The sequence below is a fragment of the Melospiza melodia genome, chromosome 6 (genome assembly GCF_035770615.1).
Source record: "Melospiza melodia melodia isolate bMelMel2 chromosome 6, bMelMel2.pri, whole genome shotgun sequence".
In the NCBI taxonomy this organism is placed as follows: Eukaryota; Metazoa; Chordata; class Aves; order Passeriformes; family Passerellidae; genus Melospiza; species Melospiza melodia.
The window spans coordinates 16,170,885-16,197,963 of record NC_086199.1 but is presented as its reverse complement, the minus strand read 5'-3'; the positions used below and the strand labels follow the sequence as shown (position 1 = coordinate 16,197,963).

At 40.7% G+C, this 27,079-nt stretch overlaps 1 protein-coding gene across 1 annotated transcript; it reads left to right on the top strand.

The window, feature by feature from the left end:
* The first annotated feature begins 8,749 nt into the window (after positions 1-8,749).
* On the top strand, positions 8,750-26,137 carry GOLGA5 (golgin A5). The gene is made up of 13 exons (XM_063160083.1): positions 8,750-8,858; positions 9,430-10,045; positions 12,300-12,524; positions 13,600-13,819; positions 14,357-14,480; positions 15,282-15,485; positions 16,613-16,783; positions 17,320-17,448; positions 19,309-19,407; positions 21,004-21,229; positions 22,369-22,474; positions 23,399-23,462; positions 24,764-26,137. The coding sequence occupies exons 2-13, from the start codon at positions 9,481-9,483 to the stop codon at positions 24,842-24,844; spliced, it is 2,214 nt and encodes a 737-aa protein (XP_063016153.1). The 5' UTR covers positions 8,750-8,858; positions 9,430-9,480; the 3' UTR covers positions 24,845-26,137.
* The last annotated feature ends 942 nt before the right edge of the window (positions 26,138-27,079 follow it).

The following is a 27,079-nucleotide window of genomic DNA, read 5'->3' as shown; positions in this document are numbered from 1 at the left end:
GTAACTTTGCATTTTGTGACCGACTGTTTCTGAATGTGTGCAGAAAGTCATAGTTTTGTTCTGACTCTGCCATTTGCATTGTCTGCACCGACCCAGCTTTGTTTGTGATGACAAATGTGAAAGGTCATTACAGGTTGTTCATCAATACTTCCCTGGAGCAGTCGTGCCCAGGGACCTGACACAGCTCGGGACAGTCTAGCTGATAGAATTCGGGTCACTTCAGGAATCACCTTTTCGAACTGACAAAGATCACCATGCTGATTATCCAGCAAGAAAAAAATAAAAAAAAAAAAAAAAAAAAAAAACAAGCCAGGAATCTTAGTTTCACCTCATTTAATTCCAGCCTAGTAGCCATGTGGGTTATGCCTATGTTTTATTATCCTGCTATCCTCAAAGATATCTAATATCACTTAAAAGCATTGCTGACCCATCATCTAAGTCCAAAGGTGTTTCTCATAGCTGGGCTACATGAGGGAAGTACACCTTGTTCCAGCTGTCACTTCCCAGAAACCTAATACAGTCATTGCCAAATAACTTGTCTGTAACTTCTGCATTAATAAACATCAGCAGGATGTTCTTTTTTGTGAGATACATGGGAAGACTGCTACAAGAACCCTAAATCTCTGTTGAAATGTATTGGGCAGATACTGAAGACACTTGAGTAATACACCAATTTTTACTACTGAATTCAATTATTTCTTTGATTGTGCTAGAAATTTAGGAGCTGTCCTGGACTGAGAGGGAAGTTTGTCTAAGGGAAAAATGTGAAAGGTGTAGCTGGGTGTACGGGCTGATGTTAGCAGAGAGGTTTCTGAGGTACAGTTGTGAGGCTCGGACAGAAGCAGCTACATCACCTGCAGCAAGAATCCAGCATGATCCTTGGAACTGCTGCTGTCATGGAAGAGAGGAAATGGGCTGTGTAAACAAATGTACATATCACCTTTTCCAAAAGAGAATAGCATGTAAGTAGGTAAAACCATGATGGATTTGTGATATTGAAATGAAATGTTTTTCAGCCTGCAGAGGAGAAGGCTCTTTGGAGACCTTATAGCAGCCTTCCAGTACTTAAATGGGGCTACAGGAGAGCAGGGAGACAGACTTTTTACAAGGATATGTAGTGATAAGACAAGGCAGGGTGGCTTTAAACTGAAAGAGGGCCGGTTTAGATTAGGTAGAAATGCTTTGCTGTGTGGGTGGGGAGGCCCTGGAACAGATTGTCCAGAGAAGCTTTGGATCCCTGGAAATGTTCAAGTCTGGGTGGGATGGGACTTTGAGTAACCTGGTCTAGCATGGAAGGGGACTGGAACAGGATGATCTTTGGTCCCTTCCAGCCTGAACCATCCTATGATGCTATGAAACAATTTGCTCTGGCTCTGAGTGTGCTAAAAAGCAAAAGTAACCACCAGCCATATGTCTCATAACAGAACTTTAATGCTGTGGAAGGCAGTTCCAGCAACCCACCAAAGCCACACACTACAAATGGTATCTAAGATACTACCAAATTCTGAAAGTGTTTACCAAAAAAGAAGACCCAAATGTGAAACTTCAAAACTGCAGATAACATAGTTTCTTTCTTAACAGCTTTCCTACAAACCAGAAGGCTGCCAAAGGGCAAGGCTGGGCAGTTTAGCCCCAATTCTGTTTTGCTAAGAGGGCTCTGAGAGGATTGCAACTCCTACATCCAACATTGCTAACACCAGGCTGGACTGGCAGTGCTGGCATTGCAGCAATAGTTCTGGTAACACACAGGTTTCCCCAGAAGAGAGTTTCCAGATTTTTGGCACAACTCTGGAGATGTCTTAACACAGGTGTTTATGGTTCCATGCCACTGACTTAACAGCTGACAAAATTTGGACTGCAAATTGATTTTGCTTTTAATCTAGCAGAACAAATACTTCAGAAAGTGTACAGGAAGCCCTTCTGGACTGCACCCACACTTTCCTTCAAGAGCAGCTGAATAGATCAAGATTTTTTTAATGAGTCAAGGACATATTTTAGCTGGGAAAGAATGGAGTGGCATCAGAAATTGATCATATTTAGGGTGTGTACCTTTTAAACATTTTAACAAATGCTTATTCTTTGTAGTTGCACTAACTTGATAGCTAATAGCAAAACAAAATAAGAAGTTCTAGGAAGAAAATGCTATTTAAGGTGAAGAGTGGAACAGGTTTATGATAAATTTAAAAGTGTGCTGAGCCTCGTCTTTCCACATCTTTACCAGCAGTGAGATTAGATTTGTCAGTCTAGAACTTACATGACTAGCTGCCTTGTAAGGGCAAACACCAGACATGGTTATTCTGTGTTTTTGGAGCAAGGGAAGACTCTCATTGTAACAAAAGTAATAGATTAACCATGGGGTGATCTTAGCTATCAAATGATTAAAAGAAAAAGCAGTGTTCATCTTTATTTTGGGAGGAAAATCATTTTCATACCTCCAGAATATCCACAGAAAACTGTGGGGGAAAAAAAGCCAATTATAAATAGGATAGCTGGAACAGGTTTCTCTGAAGTTGAGTTCTGTTTTCTATTTAGTTCATTGCAGACAGTTGTGGGTGTCCTCATATCTGATTGGCATATTTCCTAAACTTCACTACATGGGTCCTTTTGATAATGATTTTTTTTCCTGCACACAATTACTGTCTAAATATATGATATGTTTGCAGTATCACTGTGGATGTCTGCACTTGGATTCCAAGCTGTTGCATTGCCCATTGCCACTATCAGGAATAATGCTCTTTTCTCTCTCTTCTGGTTAAAATATGCTTCCCATTTTATGGTCAGGCTTGCCCTGGCAATCTATGCATCTGCAACCCCAGGATTAATCCATGTAATTCACAGTTAAGCTGGGAAGTTGCCAGACTGGCCCAGTGTCTTTCACCCAGCACTCACACCTTGGGCTGGTCTTACATTCTTTGCATCAAATTCCATCTTCTTGTTAGAGGTAAACCTCTACCCTTTCAAAGACTTATTCTGAGTACCTTGAGGTCATGAAAATGCATATGACAGAACACAAAAAAAAAAAAAAACCCTAAATCATTAAATGACATTTTACTCTCCAGACTTGGTATTCCTTAAGTTGCTATTTTTTAAACATCACTAGACACTTTTGATGTCAAAACTTTGATAATTCTGGCAGTGTCTAGGAGGGATGGCTTTGTTTCCTGCTAGAAGGATAATATGCTAATTCTGTCATTTTTATATAGAGGAAGGAAATAAGGTAGTGAGGACACTGCAGAAAAAGTGTGACTGTGATTTATTACAGGAAAATAAAGAAATAGGAGCAACAAAAGAAAATGCAAGCAGTAACAACAGAAAGATTGAAAGAGTGTGTGTGTGTGTGTGTGTGTGTGTGTGTGTGTGTGTGTGTGTGTGTTCCTGATACAATTGAGTTACACTGAGGAAGAAGGAATGCAAGTACGTCATAACTTTGTGTCTTTCATTTTGACACAAAAGTGAGAATGCAGCAGTGGAGACAGAGCAACCTTTCCAGGTCAAAAATGAGGAATGATCTATCTCCAAATATTCCTGGCTACATGTTCTAGCCAGGGCCTATTGCATTGCACCCCTGCACCTTGTGTAAGCTCATGTGCCAACAGTTGCAGCCACTAGGCAGAGTTAAGAATGTCCATCATTTCATGTTGAAATGGAGTTCTTCTAAAAGTCCTCCTCAAACTTACCTTAACATTTTCCATGCTACATGTTTATGGAAGAACTGCTTTCTGATAATTTTCAATTTATAAATCATTCAGTGATACCAAGGAAAATTATAAGGGATGGGGGTGTGAAGAGTCCAGCAAAAGAAAACAGAATTGTGCCTCTATTTGCAAATTCTCTAGCTGAGATGCTTTTGCACCTGTATGCTTTGAAATGTTCTATTAATTATTAAATAATTAAAAAGAAAAAATATCTTTGAAGGCCTTCTAAATGCAGATATTCCCTTTGGCTTTGGAAGTCCCTGAGTCAAAACTCTAAGAAGAGTGTAGCTGAGAAATACCTGTTCCTGTACCTTCCCTCACCAGTTGCAGCTGGCCCCTTTCAGAGAGGGATTTGTGCTTTGACTGGCCTTTCTAACCAAGAAAATTATGATGGTCAAATCAGGGCTGTGACTTTTTGCTTTGTTTTCAAGAGGCCAGTCCTATCTGGACAAGTTCCACACCTTCAGATCCCAGAAGTGCACTGAGGGCTGGTGGTTAAAATTCTTACATGTTCATTAGCACTGAGCATGACCCATCCCCAGAGTTTGTACATTCTGACCAGACCAAGCCTGCTTTGCTCTGTTCAGGCACAGAGAAGGATTTCACCTTTAGTTCCTCCTCACCACACCTCAATTCCCCACTGGAATGTGGAGATAGTGACAGCAGCAGCCTCAGGGGTGTGGCATGTGAGCTGCATGGGCAGAGGTGGCAGCTCAAAGGTAGGGAACCTGGTAAGCTCAAAGGTAGGGAACCTGGTAAGCTCAAAGGTTGGTAACCTGCAGCTCAAAGGTTGGGAACCTGGTAAGCTCAAAGGTAGGGAACCTGGTAAGCTCAAAGGTTGGGAACCTGCAGCTCAAAGGTAGGGAAGCTGGTAAGCTCAAAGGTTGGGAACCTGCAGCTCAGAGGTAGGGAAGCTGGTAAGCTCAAAGGTTGGGAACCTGCAGCTCAAAGGTAGGGAAGCTGGTAAGCTCAAAGGTTGGTAACCTGCAGCTCAGAGGTAGGGAAGCTGCCCTGGCAGGGTGGGTGAGGCAGCTGGAGGAGGAGGCTGGGCACCCTCCTTTACCTCGGGGTGCACACAGGGACCGCAGCCAGCACAGAGCAGTTTCACAGCAGCTTTTTGGGCAGGACCTGATTTCTCAGCTCACACACAGTCAGGCAAGGTCACAGACAACAGTTCAGAGCATTCTGTTCAGGGGTGCACTGAAGTGACCAATGGCACGAGGCCACACACTGAATGCTGAGAATGAAATAAAAGCTGAAGTAGCAACTCATCCAGGGACCATCAGCTCATTTTGCAATCCTTGATATTTGCCATGCTTCCAGTATACTGCATGACCTTAGACCAGATATGTAGTTGTGTATTAATATCACAACACATGAAAAAGAAGGCTCAATGAGGATGACATAATCCATCTTTTTTTTTTTTTGTTACTGTATTTTTTGAAATTTTTATGGTTTTCAGTACAGTCTTTTACAGAAGCTAACTGCCAAAGCTCTATTTCAGTATACTTAGAGAAGAGATTAACCTAGCACAAGTCATGTGACTACGTATCTGTTTTGCCTCTTCAACCAAAAAATTTACCTTAATGAACAATGAGGAGACTGTGGATCAGCTCAAAGTGAGAAATAGTAATTTAATTATTTTTTTTCAACTGCAGAACCTGCCTCTTTTTTTAATTTAAAAAAATCAAACCTAAAGCCCCTAATATTTTCTGGCAATGAGTTAATCTTGCTGTGGTATAGTTATTGGGGCAGATATTTTCTAGCTTCATTATTTAAATTTCCTTACAATGAGAGCTATAATAGACAAAAATAATGTCTGTAAATTATAGCTTAAAATTACTTCTACTTTGAGTATGAATAGGGATCTAAAGGCTTTGTACAGAAAGCCTGATTTTTTGTCTGCAGCTAGATATGTATCTCTCCCGTTTTGTGCTTGCAGACAGAGCATTGCAGCCAGAACCTGTCAAACTATGCAGCAAGATGTGTAGCATCTCAGATCAGGGCCTGGACCCTGGGGAGGGCATCTGTAAACTGAAAAGACACCTGTAAGGTTTTCAGTGGTAGTTAATGAAGCTGTATGCCCCTTGTGACAGAGTTTAATATTTTCACCACTCAGCCTGGCAGTCACACCATTCTTAGAAGTAACTGTTGATATAGCAGACATATGGGACTTTATAAATAGGTCAGTGGAACAAGCAGCAAGCTCTCTTTCCTTCTTTTATCTTCCTCACCACCCTGCAAAGTCTGAGAACAGTTATGGGAATAAAAAATACAGTTCTTAAAGAAGCACCAGGGAAAAAGATATCATTACTTATTCAGGGTCTCACCCAGTAAACTTTCTGCTATTTTTTTCTGATTTTATAAATGGAAACATTATTTTTGGAAAATATCAGTGATTGCGAAAATGTAAATAGAACAAATGTTAATAATGTTGCTGTAACCTTTATATCTTTAGAAATCAGGCAGTTGCAAAGACTACACGCCAAATGTGAGACGCTAAATATTGTGGGAAATGTAGTGGAGTTACTACATTATATCAGAGCTTTCAGAGGGAATAACTGTTTCCCAGGTTACACATAAAGTATGATCTATTTTATGGAATGATTCTATAACTGAAAAAGTCAATATAAAATCTATACAGGACTTAAAGGATTTGTTTTCTCCCACTCTTAGCCAATCCCTTTATCAATACAGGATCTCTGTTTTAAAGGTTTTGTATGAACAGGGAAAGAGAGTTTCCATGGAATTTACTTTGAGGTAAATAATTATGTCCTCTGCAATAACTGGATATCCTCAGGTTGTGGGCAGTTCAGATGTGATCCTATGAGTCTGCCTGTGTAATCTTGAATAAAAGGCACTTCTGTCCAGCCATTTACTGATCTAAACTAGTTTACATCTGTGAGATGATTCAGTCAAACAAGGACCATGCAATGGCTCTAGAGTGGAATGGGACATGTTAAAATGTGAATTGAGTTCCTCTTGCTGGTTATGCATCTCTGCTGTGGGCATATTTCCTGAACATGTTCTCAGACTCTAATGCAGAGAAGGGCTTGCTAGATGCAGTGGTGCAATAGGATATTTTCTGGATGAAAATACGCTTTGTTTCTACCCCCTCTGTAAAAGACAGAGGTAATCTAGGGCAGTGGCTTTGGCTCTTCATATTTCTTTTGGACATTGTTCATGTCACTTTGGTGTGTAATGATCAAATACTTCAAACATTCAATCATACCTAAATTTTCCATTGAAGGGATTTGTAACGTGCTTTGAAGGCTGAACAAGTTGAGTAGAGCAAATGTAAACTGGTAATTAATAAAGTCTCTTTAAAATCTCTGCTTTTCTTAGTGCCTGAGGAGGTGACACATTCACATTAATTAAAATTATGTTTATGTGCAGCTGATTCATGTGATGTAAAAGTTGAAGTTTGTGAATTCATTTGGTTTATTACTATTATTTCCAATGTGTTGCTTAATCTGCAATGAGGCAGGATGGATTTTCTATTAACTCATGCCAGTACTGGTTCCCTGAGTATGTTCTGAATTGGCAGCAGGGCTCCTGTCTCCTGCTTGGGCATAAGTCCTAAGGATGCCCAATGGTAATTGATAATTCATATCTATAGACAAACATTTTGAAGTCTTTGACTTACAGAGGAACTCTTCATAATCTTTGCAAACATTGCGTGTTCCCCATTGGAAGAGGATTACCAGGATAAGATGTAAGGAAACTTCTGTAAACCGGGTAACAACATTCAGATAACTTGATAACAGCCTAGCAGTGAATTTAACCAGAGAATACTTGTAAGATGTGATCTGACAAGATAACAACTAGATAACAACTAGATAACCACTGGGTAAACATGGGTGTAAGTCACCAGCCATGCATTCAGCATTATAATCAGGAGGACAGCAGATCCTCTGCAGAGGAAGGTCTGAAGTGGCAGGAGGTGTAAGTGTTGTCTTCATTCTCATTCTTGCTGATAGTTCAGGCATGAGTAGAAACTCTCTGAGAAGCAAATGTGGTGTTTAGCTGTGATATGTTGGTGTAGAAGGTTGAGGAAAAAATAAAGGGGGAAGAGAGGATGAACAACAAAACCTTATGTAGTGCTTTGAGTACATCGTAAGTGTACTTTAACAACTATCCTTACTAAGAAAAAGCATTTAAGGAAGAGAGATAATAGCCATAAATCTTGAAATTATTCAAGTACTGCAGGTCGCAGACACTGAGTCACAGATGACAGGGGATGTTACAGTCAGAAGTACACAGCACTTGGGAATGTGGTTTTACTGGTGGGTTTGGCAGTGCTGGGCCAGCAGTCGGGCTCGCTGATCTCTGAGCTCTTTTCTAATACAGATCATTCTGTGATCCTGCGGCATTGGCGTTCCTGCCGAGTCTCCCCTCAGAGGTTACTGAGGGCACCGCCAGGGGGCGCGCGCGGCCAGAGCCGCTCCCACCCGAGGGCAGGGCGGGGCCTGAGCGCGCCGGGGGCGGGGCCCGAGCGTGCCGGGGGCGGGGTCAGAGTGTGCCGGGGCGGGGCCCGAGGGCAGGGCGGGGCCTGAGCGTGTCGGGGGCGGGGCCAGAGTGTGCCGGGGCGGGGCCCGAGGGCAGGGCGGGGCCCGAGCGCGCCGGGGGCGGGGCATGAGAGCGCCGGGGGCGGGGCATGAGAGCGCCGGGGGCGGGGCATGAGAGCGCCGGGGGCGGGGCATGAGAGCGCCGGGGGCGAGGCGGCTCCGCTGCGCCTGCGCGCGGTGTCCCCGGAAAGGCGGCCACGTCTGCCGGAAGCGCTTGGGCTGAGGCGCCCGGCCCGGCACGGCCGTGGTTCCGCGCTGACCGCCGGCCCCTCACGGCTCCCCCCTGGCCGGGGCTCTGAGCGCTGACCGCCGGCCCCTCACGGCTCCGCCCGGGCCGGGGCTCTCAGCGCTGACCGCCGGCCCCTCACGGCTCCCCCCTGGCCGGGGCTCTGAGCGCTGACCGCCGGCCCCTCACGGCTCCGCCCGGGCCGGGGCTCTCAGCGCTGACCGCCGGCCCCTCACGGCTCCCCCCTGGCCGGGGCTCTGAGCGCTGACCGCCGGCCCCTCACGGCTCCCCCCTGGCCGGGGCTCTGAGCGCTGACTGCCGGCCCCTCACGGCTCCGCCCGGGCCGGGGCTCCCCAGCGCTTGCAGGAGGTGAGGCCGGGCCCTGCTGAGGCCCCCGCCGCTCCTGCGTGGGGCCGGGCCTGGGGAGGGCAGGCGGTGCTGGGGGTGGGGGCAGCGGCCGCTCTGAACGCCCCTTCCCGGAGCTGGGGGGAGGCGCACGGCCCCGCTGCGGTGTCGCAGGCCCGGGGTGCAGGTGGTGAAGGACCTGTCCGCCGTGGTGGTGTCACGGAGAGGCAGAGGCTGCAGAGTTTGTGGGGGAGGAGATCCTGGCCTGAGCTAGCTTGGGAATTTGCAGGCCAAATATCTAAGTCATAGTTGTTTCCTCTGTGATACTCTGTAGCAGCTGAAGATACCAGGAACTGATGCAGTGGTCTGATTTTAATAACCTTGATTTAAAGACCTAGGTTTTGTCTGCTTTCTTCAGAAACTGGTTTGGTTTATTTCCATTAGTTACCAGAACAGCAAAATACCAAATAAGCAGAAGAAAAGTATTATAATAACTACAGCACTAATAGCTCAACACACCAGTTGTTTAGATAAACAGTACATCTTGCCTCAGCAGCAGCAGCTATCTGATTTGTAATCCTTCTGTCTTTTGCAGTATATGGTCCTGAAATTTTAATTGTACAGAGGTCATCGAGAGATACTCATCATGTCTTGGCTCGCTGATCTCGCTGGAAAGGCAGAGGATCTGCTCAACAGAGTTGATCAAGGAGCTGCATCAGCTCTGAGCAAAAAAGACACATCGAGCAGTGCAGTTTATGATAAGAAGAACTTGGACTCTGCCAATGAGTATTCTGAAGTGCACCAGCATACTGGAGAACTGAAATACCAGAGCTCATCCAAAGCAGCCTACATCTCCTCAGCAGCTGAAAATATTAAACACCAAAAGGCCACAATCCTGGCAGGAACAGCAAATATTAAAACAGCACGTAGGACATCCTCAGAGGCAGCTTCTCCAGTAGAAAATGCTTCCACACCCAGAGCTGCCTCACATTTTGTGAGAAGAAAAAAGTCAGAACCTGATGACGAGTTGCTGTTTGATTTTCTCAACAGTTCAGAGAAAGAACCTAATGGAAGGATAGACTCTAAAAAGGAGAAGAGCAAGGCACCTGTTCTTCAGAATCACTCTCGGACTTCAAGCATTAGTTCTGTGTCTACCAGTACACAGAGTGCAAAAACTACTGAGGATAATTCCATCAGGAGCCAAGGCAATGGTAGTTAAATATTTTTGAACCTAGAGATATGTAAAACCCAAGTATGTCTGGGGTAAGGCTAGGTAACACATCAAACTTCATGAAGCATTTAATGGTGGTAATAATGTCAAATGGGTGAGGTTTCTTCATCACTGGGCAATAGCAGATACTGTGCTAGTTTGACAGACAACATAATGAATACCTGAATCCTCTGTGCTCTGGATGTGCCTTGTTGCTGCTGCTGCTGCTCAGCCTGGCCCCTCCGAGCTGTGCTCTGGCCGTGCCCCAGCCCCACATGTCCCCCTGTAGAAGCAGAGGTGCTGCTGCTTTTGTTTGGTCTCTTTTGTTTGGTAGGCGCTGTTGCCACGCGGGAGGGGAGTGGCTTTCCCCCAGTGCAGCACATGGGTGGGGTGAGCTGTTCCTGTTCCATGCGCGGGGGTGAGCTGGCACACGTGCTTGTCCTGCGGGAAGCTGGATGCAGGCAGGCTGGTGGGGAGCCAGGGAGATAGAGCCTCTGGCTTTGCCAGCAGCAGTTCATAACTGCAGTCTAAATCCAGAGGCCTGAGTCAGCCTCAGGCCAGACAGAAGCTGGGGCTGGGCTCAAGTCAACCACACAAAGGACAGTGTGGTTGGGAAGTGTCAAGAGCTTCTGTTCTCTACCAGACTGTCCAGGCTGTACTCCATCCTTGTTGCTGTGCTACTTTGCTGGTATTTATTTTAGAAAATTGAAACAACTGGTTCTGTTATTAATGATGTAGTTAGAATACTTTATTATTTGTTTAGTACTTTAAACATGTAAAATGTTGTAAATGCCAGTTTTTTATCTACTACATTAAGTATGCTGAGAAGCTGTAGACATAAAAAGGGATAATTTCCAAACATGTGAATATTTTTCTGAGTCCATGACTTTTCAGTAAGGTTTACTACTAAAAATAAATAATACAGATATGTTAGACCTGACTCAGTGGCCTTGCTGATTGGTGCTTAAGAAACATTTGTTCTGTTCAGTGTGGCTTGTTGAATTTTCTTCTGAGGAATTTTGAGCAGAGTTTGCATTGTGGAGCTGCTAAATAAGGAAGAATGCAGTTACAATACAGGATTTAAACACACTGTTTTCCAAAGTTCATTGTATCTGTGTCATTTAAATATTCAGCACAGAATGTGTTGAAGTAGCTTTTGATGTATTAGCTATAGACAAAACCAATTAACATTGTACTTTGTATGTTGCCATGGGTATAATCTAATCTGTGCTATAAATGGTTCATTTCTTGGTTCATTAGCTTAATTCTTCTATTGAGTTTTCCAGACAGAGAAATGAGCCTAAATTATTTCTTAAGCTGGAAAGTTAAGTAAATCAAAGGAAAGATAATGTCATTTTTTAGGATCCCTTTAATTGGAAAAAGGCTTGAGAAAACGTGGAAGAAATCTTGTGTCACTGCTGCTACTTGTGGGTGTGGTGTTGCTCAGCATTAAGAGTGTGCTCCCATTCCCTGGGCTGGGGGTGTTAAGGGCTGCTGCAGTGATAAGAGAAGTGAAGCAGCTTGGTTAATGATCACAAGGGGAAGTAAATATTCAGCAGTAACATTTTGGATTGCCTGTTTGTTTGTTCCTTGCTTGCTATGTCATTTTATCTTAACATTGCTGCAAAGCTTCCAATTATCTGCGTGCTGGAATCAGGACTCTTACAGGGGATTTGTAGCTTTCACAGCATTAATCCAAGATGTGTGTTGTGCATGTTGGGAAAAGGCTGTTGGTTCCTCCTTCCCTCCAGGGGACTTGTTCAGAATACCACTAGGAGTTCCTTTATTGTTTTCTCTTTTAAAACAAAATTGGCATTGGCAAAATCTGAATGAATACCAGAATGAAAAATACCAAATTTTTAGTTTGTACTAAAAATTCCTGCAGTTAGTTGCCATGTACATTTGGTGTTTTCTGTTACTCTTCAGCTTCTGAGGACTTCTCTGAGCAGCAAAGTCATAAATAGAGTATTAATGTTTTGAAATCCTAAAGTTACCATGTATGTAATAACAAATTTTATAACTTCTATTATGTTTTGTCTAGAAGTATTAACAAAAACATTGCATGATGCATGTAAATAGTCTTGTCTTGTGCAACCCCTTTTGAGAAGTATCTCCATATTCCATTCCAGCATGAACTATTTTGATTTATTATCCTTGTTATTCCTTAACCATTGGTGCAGAACATGGAAGTACTGTTTATAGAAAGGTAGTGCACAAACACAGGCATTTGTTCTAAGTTGCATCTCTCTGTACAGAAACTCCAGACAGTTCAGACTCTGGCCTGGGAGCCCAAGGGAATGATGGCCTGAAGGATTCATCACCAAGTGCAGTCACCAGCCCCAGCCCTTCAGCCAGCGATGATTCCAAATCCCATGAGCTGTCCAACCTGCGCCTGGAGAACCAGCTGCTGCGAAATGAGGTTCAGTCTTTAAATCAAGAAGTGGCTTCATTGATACAGAGGTCCAAAGAAACACAAGAAGGTACATCAGCTGTAACATTAGCAATGTGCCAGTGAGCTAGGAAACAATGCTCTATGTGTTTGTAATGAAAACTCCCCAGGTACCTTTGCATGTGTGACTTCCCATGGAATGAGATGGGAGAAATTAAAAGGCTTGTTCAACTACAAAATACAACAAACGTTGATTAAAATGATGTGTTCGAGTTAGTTACAAAGCTTACATCTCAATAAAACACTGGCACCCAATACCATGTTCAAAATACTTTTCCTGCATTTTACTGGCTTTTGCAAAATACTTATTTTTAAATGACCAAATTCGTTTGAATACTTCAAACTGACTGCTTTCTGGCTGTAGTAGACTATATTCTCTGATGCCTAGAAACTGACAGTAAAAATATAAAATTAATATTTTTAATATGACATCACTTGCTTCTTCAAAGTCAAGTGAAATGAAAATATAAAAAATGGGAGTACAAATTAAATGATAAAACAGAGAGCAAACTCCTGCTGTTAGGCATAAAATTGAGATACCACATTTTTTTCACAGTAACTGCATAGGCCAGATAATTTTTATATCCAGTTGAAGTTTAATGTGTGATGTTAGTTTAAGTGTAATGTGTGATGCTGTGTTTAAGTTCTTATATCCAGTTGAAGTTTAATGTGTGATGTTAGATTAAAAACAGAAGGTTCTGAGTATTCAGGCATTATTCACAACTGGTGTATTTTTCTGTTGTTTTCTTATGTGACAGTAAACTCAAACTGGAATTAAACTAGATGCTTTATACAAACATTTCTCTTGGCACAGGGATATTTAACATTAGGCCATTGCAGGGGATGGATCAGGTGAAATCTGTCATCCACAGTATGACTCAGAAGGAAATGTCTGTTTTGAGATCACCTCCAGAATTTTCTGGGCTGTGTTTTGACAGCAAATCTGGCATTTGTTACTTCCCAGTAGCTTATAGATTTTCAATTTTACTTCAACTTGGTCGTATTTAATTTTTTTCTTTAAGAAATGAGATAGGTGCATCCTGACTGCTTACAAACCCTTGCAATATCTACTTTTGTAAACTTCAAAGAAACTTCTTATTTTGTAGAACTGACCAAATCCCGGGAGAAGGTGGAGAAGTGGAATGTTGACCATTCCAAGAGTGACAGGATGGTTAGAGAGCTTCAGGCTCGGGTGGATGATCTGACAGAAGCTGTTGGTGCCAAAGATTCCCAGCTGGCTGTGCTGAAAGTACGGCTGCAGGAAGCTGATCAGCTCCTGAGTGCTCGGACAGAAGCTTTAGAGGCACTGCAGAGTGAAAAATCACGGTACTTCTTCATTTCATGCTTTGCAATTCTGCAAATAGTAATAAGTTTGAAAAAAAATTAAGGTAGATAATTCACTGCCTTCAAGAATAAAAAATAATCAACTAATGAGGAAAGATTTGAAATACAAGGATTAAAGTTTGCACTGAAACTGCTCTATCATAGCTGGCAGTGGGAACAGGACAAATGAGTATTAAATAGGGCATCTTTTGGCATCTGATTATTGGAATCCATTTTGTGTAAACTATTTGTGTCAGAGGCATGAAGCTGAAGATCCCAAGAATTTTTTTTTCTTGAAAAATAGACTTGCTTATCCACAAATATACATACTTATCTCACTGCTGGGATATGGATACTCCAGAATATAGGCCAGGGAGGAGAAGTGTGAGTCATTAACTGCAGGCCTCACACGTGTAGTCCATATGCAGTAATCTACTGGGCAAGTTTTCAAAGCCGGTCTGGAAGCTAGGAGGTTATAGTTCTACACAAAAAATCACAATAGCTTGCTTCTTTTCCAATAAATGTGTGTCTCTATTTCAGGATAATACAAGACCACAGTGAAGGAAGCAGTTTACAAAATCAAGCCCTTCAGACTCTTCAGGAGAGGCTGCGTGATGCAGACTCTGCACTCAAGCGAGAGCAAGAAAGTTACAAACAAATGCAGGTTAGACATGAAGAGTCTGGAAGACTTTAAGATTCTCATTTTGAGATCATGAGGTTCCATTGTGCTCTCTCCTCCCTTTGACTCCAGTTCCTGTTCAGGGTACTAATTGCTTGGAAGGGTCTGCTGCTGTCTGCTGCACTAAATACCCTTGAGTTGCTAATTTATTTCTTATATGTTATTTTGAAAACTTCATGAGTAAAAGTTTTTGAGGATTAATGTTGACAATTTTTACTGGTTTTTTTAATGCTAACTTAAATGTTAATACAATGCTTGAAATGTAAATTGGTAATCAGTTTAGTTTTCCGTGGTGTGTTGTTGCACAATTTACTATGAGATCTTAAGATGAAGGACTTCTGTGGGAAAGATGCAACAACATTATCAATAATGTTTTCTATACTTAATTTGGCCTTTGCTACAAATAATAGCATATCTGAAAATCTTTGAGAGTGTTTCTTTTGTTTTTTTTTACAGTACTTCAAAATATGTCATTCTAAAATGGATAATATTTTTTGAGGGGCAAGCTTGCTTTTTGTTTGCTAAATAAATTTGAATAACAGGAAGATTTTTATTCCTTCACTATTTGTGGCGAGGGAAAGAAAAGCATATTCTTATTTGGATTATTTACCACTTGGTTAAGCAAGCAGAGCTTCTTCCTACGTAGCAGTAATGAGTCTTTAAGTTGGAGGTGGTAGATAGGAGGTGGTGTGCTCTGTGTAGTTGCTTTTAAACTTTCTTTTTTCCCTCCTAGGTGAAAGTTAAAGCTGTGTTAAACACAAAATATTGTTTTTTTATTACTCATAGAATGAGTTTGCGGCTCGTCTGAGTAAAGTGGAAGCAGAACGTCAGCACCTGGCAGAAGGGATAACTGCAGCAGAGAGGAAGTATTTAGATGAGAAGAGGCGAGCTGATGAGCTTCAGCAGCAAGTCAAAGTAACCAAAAGCCACCTGGAATCTGCAAAACAGGAGCTGACAGACTATAAACAGAAAGCTACTCGCATTCTCCAAGTAAGCACTGTTGTGAAGAAATACACTGTGATTTGTGTGCTTTAACTGCTTTAAGGTGTTATGCTTCAAATAATCCTACCTGTGGTCTGTTTTTTCATGTGACCTGTAATGTGTTCTGGGGCATATCTATAATGATACATATATAGAAGAGCTACCAGTCTGCCTTTTGTAAACTTAAGTTTATAGATGAGGTTATGAAATTGAAATGGTAGTTCAGGTCCTGAACCTGAAAAAAAAATCCAAGGGAACCATTGTGTTTATTGTGCTTCATCTGTCAGTGTGTTCCACATCCAAGAGTCCAGATAGATGTAACTGCAGTAGGTGAAACCTACAATTTGTTCCATATCCAGTATTTTTGATTCAAGAGTGTTACTCTGTTCTGCCTGGGGTGGAAGCAAAGCATAGAATGGAGACTTTACATGTAACCAGAGAGTATTTTTCCATGTCCTGAAAGGTTGCTTGTGATTAATGTGATATGAACAGTGGCTAAATCAGGTATTTTGTGCCAAGTTCTGTACTATGTAAATTGTCAAAGATACCATGTCCAGATGTGGTTGGTTTGAGTCTTGTTTACAAATGTTAGCAAGATGTTGAAGATAGAGATCTCTTCTTAGAATAGTTAATTTAGTCAAATGTTCAAGGACAGGTTTTAAATCATCTTGGTAAATATGAAAAGCCTAAAAACATGAGTCAATGTCAATGTAGTGCTACACTGACTCTGGATAAAATTATTTATCCTCCTTCCTTGAAGAATGACTGCTGTATTTGGTTCTTGATTTTGTTGGCAGGAGAAATAGAGGGTCAGTTTTTTTCTGTAGTGTTTGTTGGTGTGCATCTTGTCTGTTTCAGTGCCAAGAGGGCCAAAATTGTTATCCATGACAAGTTTAAGATTCCAGGCACTTGTAAAGAAAAAAGCTGCACTCTTCCACAGATAACACAGACTTTCAGTAAAATTAGTCTTATGGCATACAGAAAATCAGAAAAATTATCAATATGGAAGCATTCCCATTTTCAAGTGTGTAGGGTCATTACTGGATAAAAGAACAGATGAACCAGTCATTATAGCATATTGTAGTTGAGCACTTGTTCAATACTGCTATAAATAATGTATTGACTTCTTTTTTCAGTCTAAGGAAAAGTTGATAAACAGCTTAAAAGAAGGCTCTGGTATTGAAGGCCTGGATAGCAATACAGCAAGCACGGTGGAACTGGAGGAACTGAGACACGAGAGAGACACTCAGAGGGAAGAAATACAGAAACTGATGGGGCAAATACAACAGATGAGAGCAGAGCTGCAGGTAGCTGTGCCTGTGTACACCTGTGTTTGCAGTTAGCTACAACAAAGGATTGTTCTCTTGTGCACTGTGGGTCTGTTGTTTCTGGTATTCATTACCTTACTTCTCTCTTCCCTGTGTTCCTCTTGAGGGAAGCATTTCTTTCCTAACAATCATAGTGACTTCTCTAGCCACCACCTATATTCTTTTCTGCAAGAGCTGCTAATCCTTGAAGCCCTGTAATCCAAGTCATCCATGCCCATCTGCTGGCAAATGGGCTCAACACAGCAGCTGCATGTAAGCCCATTTTACACAGTTTTAGCCTGTAGACAGCAGAAAGGAAGAAGCAGAGGCTTTTCAAGTTCAAAAAATGTATTTATTTTATTACTGTGTTACTAAAAACATTGTGTATAAAATCACCAAATGTAATTTATCCAATACACCCACACCTTCCTTTTCCTTTGCAGAAATATTGTATATACTGTTTTTGCTGTTACCTACGACAGATTTGCAGTAACCCCTGAATGTTAGTGAAATGGTTATATTTGTGTTCATTTCAGGACATGGAGACACAGCAGGTAAGCGAAGCTGAGTCAGTGAGAGAGCAGCTTCAAGACCTGCAAGAGCAAATATCAGCACAAAAAATGGCCAAGCAGGAGGCAGAAGCTGAACTAGAACGGCAGAAACAGGTTAGGAATTCTTGAAAGCCAGATCTCTTTTTAGGCCCTGTGTGGTGTCATCAGAAAAGCATTTGGCTTAAGAAGACAATATTTGGATACTTGGGCAGTGTTTGATTAATTTTTTGTCTGGTACTCCAGTAGGTCAAGGAAAGTGCAGCCAAGATTAAGCAATGGTCAGGGCCTTCTGGGTACTGCTGATGAGCAGAGATCCTGGTGGATAAACAGGGCCCCAAGGGAGGGCACAGAATTGAATTTTATTCAACAGGGAAACAATCAAACAACAGGGATGTAGTAACAAGTGTAACATTTTTTATATTAAAAAACCCTAATACTGGAAGTGACTATTGTGAATCTTCCTGTGCTCAATTAATCCATAAGTTGTAGCTTGCAAAACAATGTCATTGTAGTACCAATTCTAGCAGTAATTTTTGTTACACAGTTCTGAATCTAATTGTCATTACTTCTAAACTGCTGTAGTAGACAAATTGCTGATAAAATTATGTTAATGAATTCTGTCAGATTGTGTCATCTTTTTGAGCAAATTCTGCCTTGATTTAAACAGTTTTGTGCTATAAAGAGAGTGGGGAAAAAAGACAAACTTGTATTTCATGTGAACAAACTTACTATGCAGTAGGAATTGGACAAATCCTTTGTATGTTAAAAATTTTCCTTGTAAGAAAAAGCTCATGTAAAGAGAATTGATAATGAAGAAAGCATGAGTCCTCTGTATCTGCTAGGAACAATTTATCTTAGAGGATTATCTATCCTTTCAGAAATTACATTTTAATAGGATACTTGCAGCTTGAACTAATTAAAAGGCAGAAGTCGAGGTCTGCTCTCGATGGGTAGCTGATGTTTATTATGTCAAAGCAGATGGTAGATTGTATTTTGTTACTCCTGCCCTTCTGAGGAATATGCTTTAAGTCAATAGAAAGAGTGAGGTGAATTTAAAAAAAACATCAGTTGTTGCAGAAACTGAAGTCTTCCTTTTGATGACACCCATTTACATGTGCTTTTAACATAATTGCTTGTGTTGATATAATTATGGTCAGTTCTATCTGGGAGTTGCTTTAACTATTGCCATAAGGTTTCTGAAACCAAAGATGGAAAATAAGTAGAGGTGTTATTTTTTTGTGCATCTGATGGTTCAAAGGGAGAACAGAATTATCTATTTTCTGTAGTAACTGACAGCTGAAGTCAGAGTAATTTGAAGATTTTTAATTTAAAAGATAAGCTTGACAGGTCTGTAAGTGGGAGCTAAAATAGCCACCAAATCATGGGAGTAACAAAACAGTTATATTTACTCTTCAGTAATTTTTTTTTCTAATATTCCTTCTCCTTTCATATCTGCTATGTTAATTTGTCCTAAACTTTAGAGGAAAATGTATGTCATACAGAATTATAGATAGCTATGCAAAGGGTTTTCAAACATGTTTAAAGAATAGTATTTTGAATTAATGAGTTTATTTTAGGAATACAGATACCCTCTAAGTATTTTGTAATTGTTACATTATTGACATAGTTTTAAGATAGCACTGCAACAAATGGTGAAAGTGTAAGGAAGATAAAATTTTGATCCCAATGAAATTGTGTTAGTCCCAGTAAATGAGTCTGGATTGATATTTCTATTAGGGCAGTCTCCACAAAAGAATTTAATTAGCCTTGTAGGTTGTGTCTTGATACTCAGCTCTCTATCCCCATACCCCTGTCCATGACAGACCTGTAACTAAGATAATATTTCAGTTTGTATTTGATTACAGCATATTGCTTTCTTGTGTTCTGTTGTGAAACTCTAGACAACCAGAGTTTGTTTCTCAAAATACAAATATGTATAAAATCTGTTCTGTGTGATTGTGATAAATTTTATAGGAACTTCGTTATACTGAAGAAGAACTGTATCGGACAAAGAATACTTTGCAAAGCAGAATAAAAGACAGAGAGGAAGAAATTCAGAAGCTCAGAAATCAGGTGTGTATAGAAAACAATTTTATACCCTTCAGCTTTGAAAACAGTGTTAGGAACTACTTATTTGACTACACTGTCCTGAAAAATTCTGTTAGCATTCTACAAGTGAGGTACAGTGTACTTGTTTTCAATAAAGAGTAGAGTTTTGAGAGTAGGGAATACAGGAAGGGAACCATGTAAATAGCCTATTTTATAGTTGTGTGTGCTTTTATATAAAGCAGGGAGAAAAAATCAACCACTGTCCCAACTAGACCTGGTGGGGGGTGTTGGATCAATGTTCTTCTCTTTGCAGACTAAAACCACTCATTGGAGTTTGATTAGGTCAGTATGAATTCTGCCAAGATCCTTGTAACTGTTCAAGGAACCTTGGTTCCATCCTGCAGCCTCTGTGATCCATGTGGCCCACTGTTCTGTTCAGTGGGGCCACCGTGTGAGCCTGGCCTGCACTCCTGTGTGCCTGCTCAACATCAGCACTGGATTAGGGTTGTTAGTGTGGGACTCTTTACCAAGTTCTGCTGTGTTGATGGACCTGTTTCCCTTGTGTCAGTCTAATTCCTTTGGAACCCCCACATTCTTATGAGCCCCCAGAGTCTCCTTGGGCAGCCTGAAGGCACAGGCCTCATTCTGTAAAGTTACCTTAGCACAGTGAAAGTAGGCTGTTCATGGGGAAATTGGCAGTCTGCAGTCAGGTGTGGGCAGCTGGGCAGTTACAGTGTCAGCATTTGGAAATGGTTGTGATGTGATACAGATTTCTTGGGCATGTTGGTGGACGAATTTTCTGGTGGTGCTGAACTTCAGGACTACCTGCACCTGCCTCTGCCTGGTTGCAGGCACCTAGTTTGTATTTTGGGTATCTGTAATTCCTGATGATTCTTTTCTTTGTTAATGAAGCTCCATCTTTGTGGAATATGATGCCACAAGGTGGCTGAGGTCTAGGACTGAAGTGAATAGATGAGCTATTGCACATATGGCAGATCTGGTGATTCCCATTTGCGTGAAATATTTTCTGCAAATTGACAACATCCATGTCAAACACATGATCCAGTTGCTGGCCTTGCAGTTTCTATTTGCCAGTACAGTCATGTTTTCTGCCTTGGTGCTCCTCAGTTCTTCTGCAACATACCCTGCATTCTCACCACTTCATTCATGTTTTCCTGTAAAATGGCATCAGGTGTCCCTATTTGTACTGACTTTTTCCTTCCTCATGTGAAAACATTTTTACATACTCACTAAGTTGAAAGTGTGGTAGGCAGGCTGGATTAGCCTGCTATTAATTGCTGTTTAAACCTGTCTCTGAGGCATAGCATTCATGTTGTGATCAAATTTAGGCTCATACAGAAACTTTCATATGATTATAGGTGGAAAACAGAAAGATATATTTTTATAAAGAGTTTCTTGTGTAATGTAAACAGTTAACAATTGTTGACATTGGGTTTCCTCTTTATTGCACTCATCAGTGATAGTTTTGATGGCATTATCCTATAAAAATTCTGCTGTGGAGTAACTTGGTTCTTGAAAGCTGATTATTATAGAGCTTTGTAATATGTCAATTGGTCAGTTTGAATTTAGAATGATTTTGTTTTTCTTTGCTTTTTTTAGCTGACAAACAAGACTCTAAGCAGTAGTAGTCAGACAGAATTGGAGAATCGGCTTCACCAGCTGACAGAAACACTAATTCAGAAGCAAACCATGTTAGAGAGCCTGAGCACAGAGAAAAATTCCCTGGTGTACCAGCTGGAACGGCTCGAGCAGCAGCTGAAGGCTGTCCAAGGCACAAGTGCCAATGGACCTTCCATTAACATGGCAGGCATTGATGGTGCTGAAGGTAAACAAGGAAATAAAATACTTAAAACCCTTCTCTTTTCTGCAGTCCAGGCTTATTTTGTTTCCTAATGCTTTTCCCTGAAGGTCTGAGTTTGTAAGGAAAAATAAGTGCTGAAAATAGGCCACTTATTCTAGAGACCTTCTCTGCAGCAGCCAGTATCAAAGTTAACCAGAAGCTCCTTCTTGTGAGCAAATGACTTCAGTGAATTTAACAAAGCAGATTTAGTCTTTAATTCTCTATACCACGGCACTGTTGAAGTAATTCTGTCACAGGTGCAAATAAACTTGTATTTTGGGTTTAAGCTAAATATTAGAAACAGGATTTAAGTGTTGTCTTGCAGAAAGGGTTTGGGAAGAGAGTAAGAATGGATTAGTTCCTTTTGAGAATTGATCCAATTGAAATTAATTTCTTCCCTCCTTGCTTTCTGTTTTTCTTGAAAAGCAGCTTAAAATATGTTGGTTTTGATAAAGTTGGTTTGTCAGTCCTGTATTTCTGGGACAACCCCAGCAGCTGATCCAGTGTGTTGAGATGTTACTCTTCAGAGTCAAAATTTGTCATTTTCTATGTGCGTTAAGTAACTTTAAAAGCAAGGGACAGTCACCAAGAGGTTGAAATAACAGTCCTGACTTTTTCTCTGCTTATCAAAGCTGGAGTTGTTTGTAAGTAACTTCAGAAAGCTGAAGTTTAGTTACAGAAAAGTAACATTACCCATTTTTTTAAATGAAGTTGATACATAGTAAAAATGTAAATAAAGTAAAAATTGTTGAATGTACAAGTTAGTGTCAGAAATGGTAATCAAAGTTTCATGGTATGAGAGTAAAAAAATTTGAGAAACTGTGCCAGTATCAAGCCCATCATTTTATACACCTAATAATAGTTACTAAGTGTATAAATCATATATATATGTATATAACAATAGTGACATGATGGAATTGAATATCAAGATATCCATTTAGTAAACTGATACATTTTAAAAATATATTAGGCAGAAGATATATTACTTACTTAATTGTAAGTTTATCAAGAATTGATGGCACTGCAGTCACATTGATCAGTGTATATTGTTTACAAACATGTCTGTTACAATGTGTCAGTTTGCTCTATTTGACACCAGTTTGTGTGACTGTTCCCCGGCGCAGGGGCTCGCCTGCGCAGCGTCCCTGTCCTGTTCGGCGACGCCGACGCCGGCGTGGCGGGGATGTACGGGAGGGTGCGCAAGGCTGCCAGCACCATCGACCAGTTCAGGTGAGGCTGTGCCCAGGGAGCTCATCTGGAATCACTGCCAGCCCTTTGCAGTGCTCAAGGGACACACTTTGGGGTGTATTGTTCCCTTTATGAAGGGAAAAGGTTAAAATAGTGCAGCTAAAGTGTGGTGTCAAATACTAAGTATTGACCCACTTCACTTGTGCTTTGACATTAATATTCTTAACCTGTGACATTAATATTGTTAAGCTTTTGCAAATTACTGTCAATTATTTAAACAAAGCTCCTACAGCAAGGAGTTCCCTGAGTTATGAAAAAATATCTAATCAAATTCATTACATCCATCTTCTACATTTTTTACTTTCAGAGGTTTTGGCTGTGTCTGTGATAAACTGTAAGAGTGTATTAGTGGGAGAGTATCATCTGTACTCTTTCAGTCCTGATGAAGACATGATTCTGCCTTCTTAGCCAATGCAGCAGATTACCTTGGAAGATAATCTGTTTGAGAAATTAGTAAATGAAAACCATTCTGTATCCAGCAATAAATTTGCTTTGATCCCTTTCTGAGGAGTTAGGTGAATTGACAGTGTTCACAGCAAAGGTCTGCTACAAAACTTGAAACAAATACCAACAGAAAACAAAATTTAGTAGTACTTCTTAGTCCTTTGAAAGCAAGATACCTTGATAGAAAGTCCTTTGTGCTTCCATGACTCTCATTGTGACAGTATTTCTGTGATTGAGAAAAAATTGGGAGGGTTTTATGGTCTGAATTTTCTCACCCCACTTAATGTTTTGAGTACATGAAGTAAAATTCAAGACAACAACAAAGCCTTATATGTATTTGAGAACATTCAAGACAGAACCAAAGCCATAATGTTTGAATTTGTGGTGGCTGAGATGAGAGTGACAAGAATTGATTGCTCAGTGTTAAATTGTGTGTTCTGTTGTCTCGTGCTCCCTGTGTAGCATTCGGCTGGGAATCTTTCTGAGGCGATACCCCATAGCACGAGTCTTTGTCATCATTTACATGGTGAGTCAGCTCTCTTCAGTGCAAGACTTCTAGAGCCACTTTACATGCCAGTTTGTCTTAAATGGAAAGATTGATGCTCAAGAGGCTGTAATTAACAACTCAGTGTAGGGTTTTGGAAAGTGGACCAAATAATGCTTTTACAACAGCATTTTGGAGTCATGTTGCTTGGCAGCTTTCAGTTTTTCTCAGAAATTCTCAGTATATCAGTCTTAAAGGCACTTATGTAACCACCATTTAAAGCCTGTGAAAGTAGATTCTAGTAGTAAAATATGGAATAATAGTGACCAGTTGCCAAGGTTAACCTGCCATGTACCGCATTTAGGAAAATGGCAATTTTTAGAGGTTTTTTAATATTTGACTCCTCACTGTGGTGTTTTTTCAGTGGCTAATGATCACTCTTCTCTAGTAGCTGCAAAAGTAGCAAGACAAGTTGTTCTTGGTAGACTTAAACCAATAGTAGAAAATTGCTCACCCCCATGGGGCAAAGCTGTCAGGCTGGCAGTTGCTAGAAGTGAAACGCCTCCCTCACCCACTGGAGGGCAGGTGCCTGTTAGCTGCAGGGCCCTGTGGAAAGGCAGGCTTTGTAAAAACACTGCAGACTTGTGCTGCCTAAGCTGCAGTGTGAAGGGAAACTTGATGGTGGCTGTACAGGAGCTGGGCAGCCAGGGGCAGTTATCCTTTTTCAGCTCAAACCTTGACCATGACTACTATAACTTGAATTTTTTAAAGTATTTTTAAAATAAACGTGGGTTAGGTATTCATTTTTGCACTCCAGGCAGCTTCTATTCTGATTGGATAATTTCAGCCAAATTTGAATGAGAATTAACATTCCTACAGAGTTCATAAAAATGCCTCCAATCAGTGCCTGCACTAAAGAGAAGGCAGTCAGAGCTGGGCTGGCTTACAGTCAGGTGTCAGCCAGTTGGCACAGGAGCAGTGGCTCAGCAGGCACATCAGTGTGCTGCCTGGGCACTGGGTGTCACAGGGAACAGCTGAAGTCTCTGTGCCATGGAGGAAAAGAGAAACCAGACAAGACAAATCTGTAGGAAAACAGGCTGTCTTATTTTTGCTGCTTGTGCAAAGTCTTCAGATTTCTGTAAATGGGTTCTTCAGAATCTGATTTAGCATTTCAATGTTCAAATGACAATTATGTTTTTAGAAGTATCTGATTAGTAGAAAAAAAATTTAATCAAAATATTTCTACAAAACGAGTTCTATCAGCTCTCACTGAGAGCTTTTCTATTTACTGCTGCTGTGGATGGTGATTTTCAGTGCTAAATTTATTTCTTTTCTTTTCCCAGGCCTTGCTTCACCTCTGGGTTATGATTGTGCTCCTTACCTACACCCCAGAAATGCATCATGACAGTCCCAGTGGCAGGTAGACCGAGACAGGACCACGTGCTGTGCTCATGTGGTGTGGACTGGCAATGCCTTGGAGTTATCAGTCCTGAAACATCAGCAAACTTTCCTCATGGTGTTTGGGAAGGATGAAAACCATCATGCCTGATTTATCACTACCTTTCAAATACATGTGTAATACTGTGTAGCTTTCTCAATTTACCTAAGAGAGCATCACTTCCCTGGAGAAATGAAGCTGTTAAGCTAAACTCTGATTAGCCTTTACATTTGATGTAGACCCTCTGATGGTTAGAGGGAAAGATAAGGCCTGTTCTGCAGAGAAATGCAAGGAATTCTGAAATTGCAGATATATCTGGTACAAATTGTTTTAGGTCATGCTGGATGTAGGCTATGGTCAGGTAGTAAACTGTATTTAGCATTTTAAATAAACTCCTTTCTGGTTTCTTTCAGTCTGCTTTTGCACTTCTGTTTTTAACTTTGTACATAATAGGCTTTTCCTTAACATTAACTGGAAAAAGGAAAATGGATTGGTGCAATATATTTTTGTAAATAAGTTTAAGAATAAAATATTATGCATTATTCTTAGCTTTGTACTTCTAGTGCAATAGATGTATCTTTCCTACCAACTGAGTAGTGGGGCTGCCTATTGAAAGGCTGGTATTTTAGCTTTATTAGAGAAAGGGAGATGGTTTTTGAGAAGGAAGGTTTAAACTGTTGAGAAGTAATGGTGTTTCTTTTTGCACTTGAAATTTGTATATTTTAACTGCATTTTCTTATACCTCTCTCATTAGTACATGTCTTAATCAGATCTTATTGAAACATTTATTTTCTAAAGCTTTGGGTACTTAATTAAAACTATTTCTATATGAAATCTATCAAAACATTAAAATTTTCTCATGTCTAAACACTCGCCAAATATACTAATAAACAAACCTCATCAAATATTTATAGTAAAACCCAAAATACCAAACTGTAGAAGTTCTGTTGTTGGATTGTGACATTCTAATCATGAATTATCAACAGACAATCACACAAGGTCACTTTCTTTCCTTGAGGAATTTCTTGGTTTTTTGTGTGGTGCTCACAGCTGGGTAATGAAAAATGACTGAAGCAATTTCCCACTCTTGCTCTTAAGGATGTGGCTCAGTTTTTGTGTGGCTTGAACACAGCCTTGGGTCCTGTGCATGAAGTGTCACATTGGCTCCTATGGAAATGCTGCAGGGGACAAATGACTGTATGGCTGCTCTGATTCAATCTTGCAGAGAAAACTGAAATGTTTGGATAAACTGAATAATAAAAGACAGCATTTATTCTAAGTTGTGTCTGCCCTCTTTCACATTTGTTGCACTTTGCATAATTCTGTTACCTGTTCTCAATTCTGGTCCTAAAGCCACTTTTGAACCCCAGGGGGAGCTGGTTGGTATGGAAGGAGATCAAGTAGGACCTTTGCACACTAATTTTCTACACACATCTTTTTTTTCATTTAAACACTTCTAAAACACTGAATCTTTGAATATTTCAGTACACTGTGATATTTGGGGGGGAACATTATTAGTGGTATAAATGCCTTAGAGCTTTATATCTATTCTTACTTCCTTTTCTCTTGGTTTCCCTTTGTGTGTGTGTTTGTGTATTTGGTTGGTTTCTTTGTGGGGTTTTTTTCGTTTGGCTTTTGGGTTTTTTGGTTGGTGGTTGTTGGTTTTTTGGGTGAGTTTTTGTTTGTTTGTTTTTGTTTTGGGGTTTTTTTGTGGGTTTTTTGTGTGGTTTTTTTTCGGGTTTTTTTGGGTTTTTTTTTTGTTTAGGCAACTTCAGAATGCAGAGACTCTTTCTTTTTGGTGAAACTTAGCGAAGCTGTTACAAACCCCTTCACCATAGATTAGTATTCTTTTCTTCAGTATTCCAGACTTTATGGTACAAGTTTCACGGGGGTAAGCACTAGAAGATTTCTGCTAACTTTGGCCTATTGAACTGAGCTCTTGTTCTCCAGTATCTGTTTAGGCTTTTGTGTTGTTGGGCCTGTGGTGAGGCTGAGGATAAAGTCCTTGACATGAGGCATTTGAATAGCATCAGCCCTGTGTTGTGCTAAACAGTTTCAGAGCTAGGCAAAATCAAACTACTCCACAAAGCTTTTGTTCAAAAACTCTGGAATTTCTGCCCCACAGTTCATTGCCTGCACAGATGCAGTGCAAGAACACGCCAGTGCATGGTGTTGGAGTCTGTCTGCAGATAAATGTCACGTTTTGAGTACAAAGGTGTAC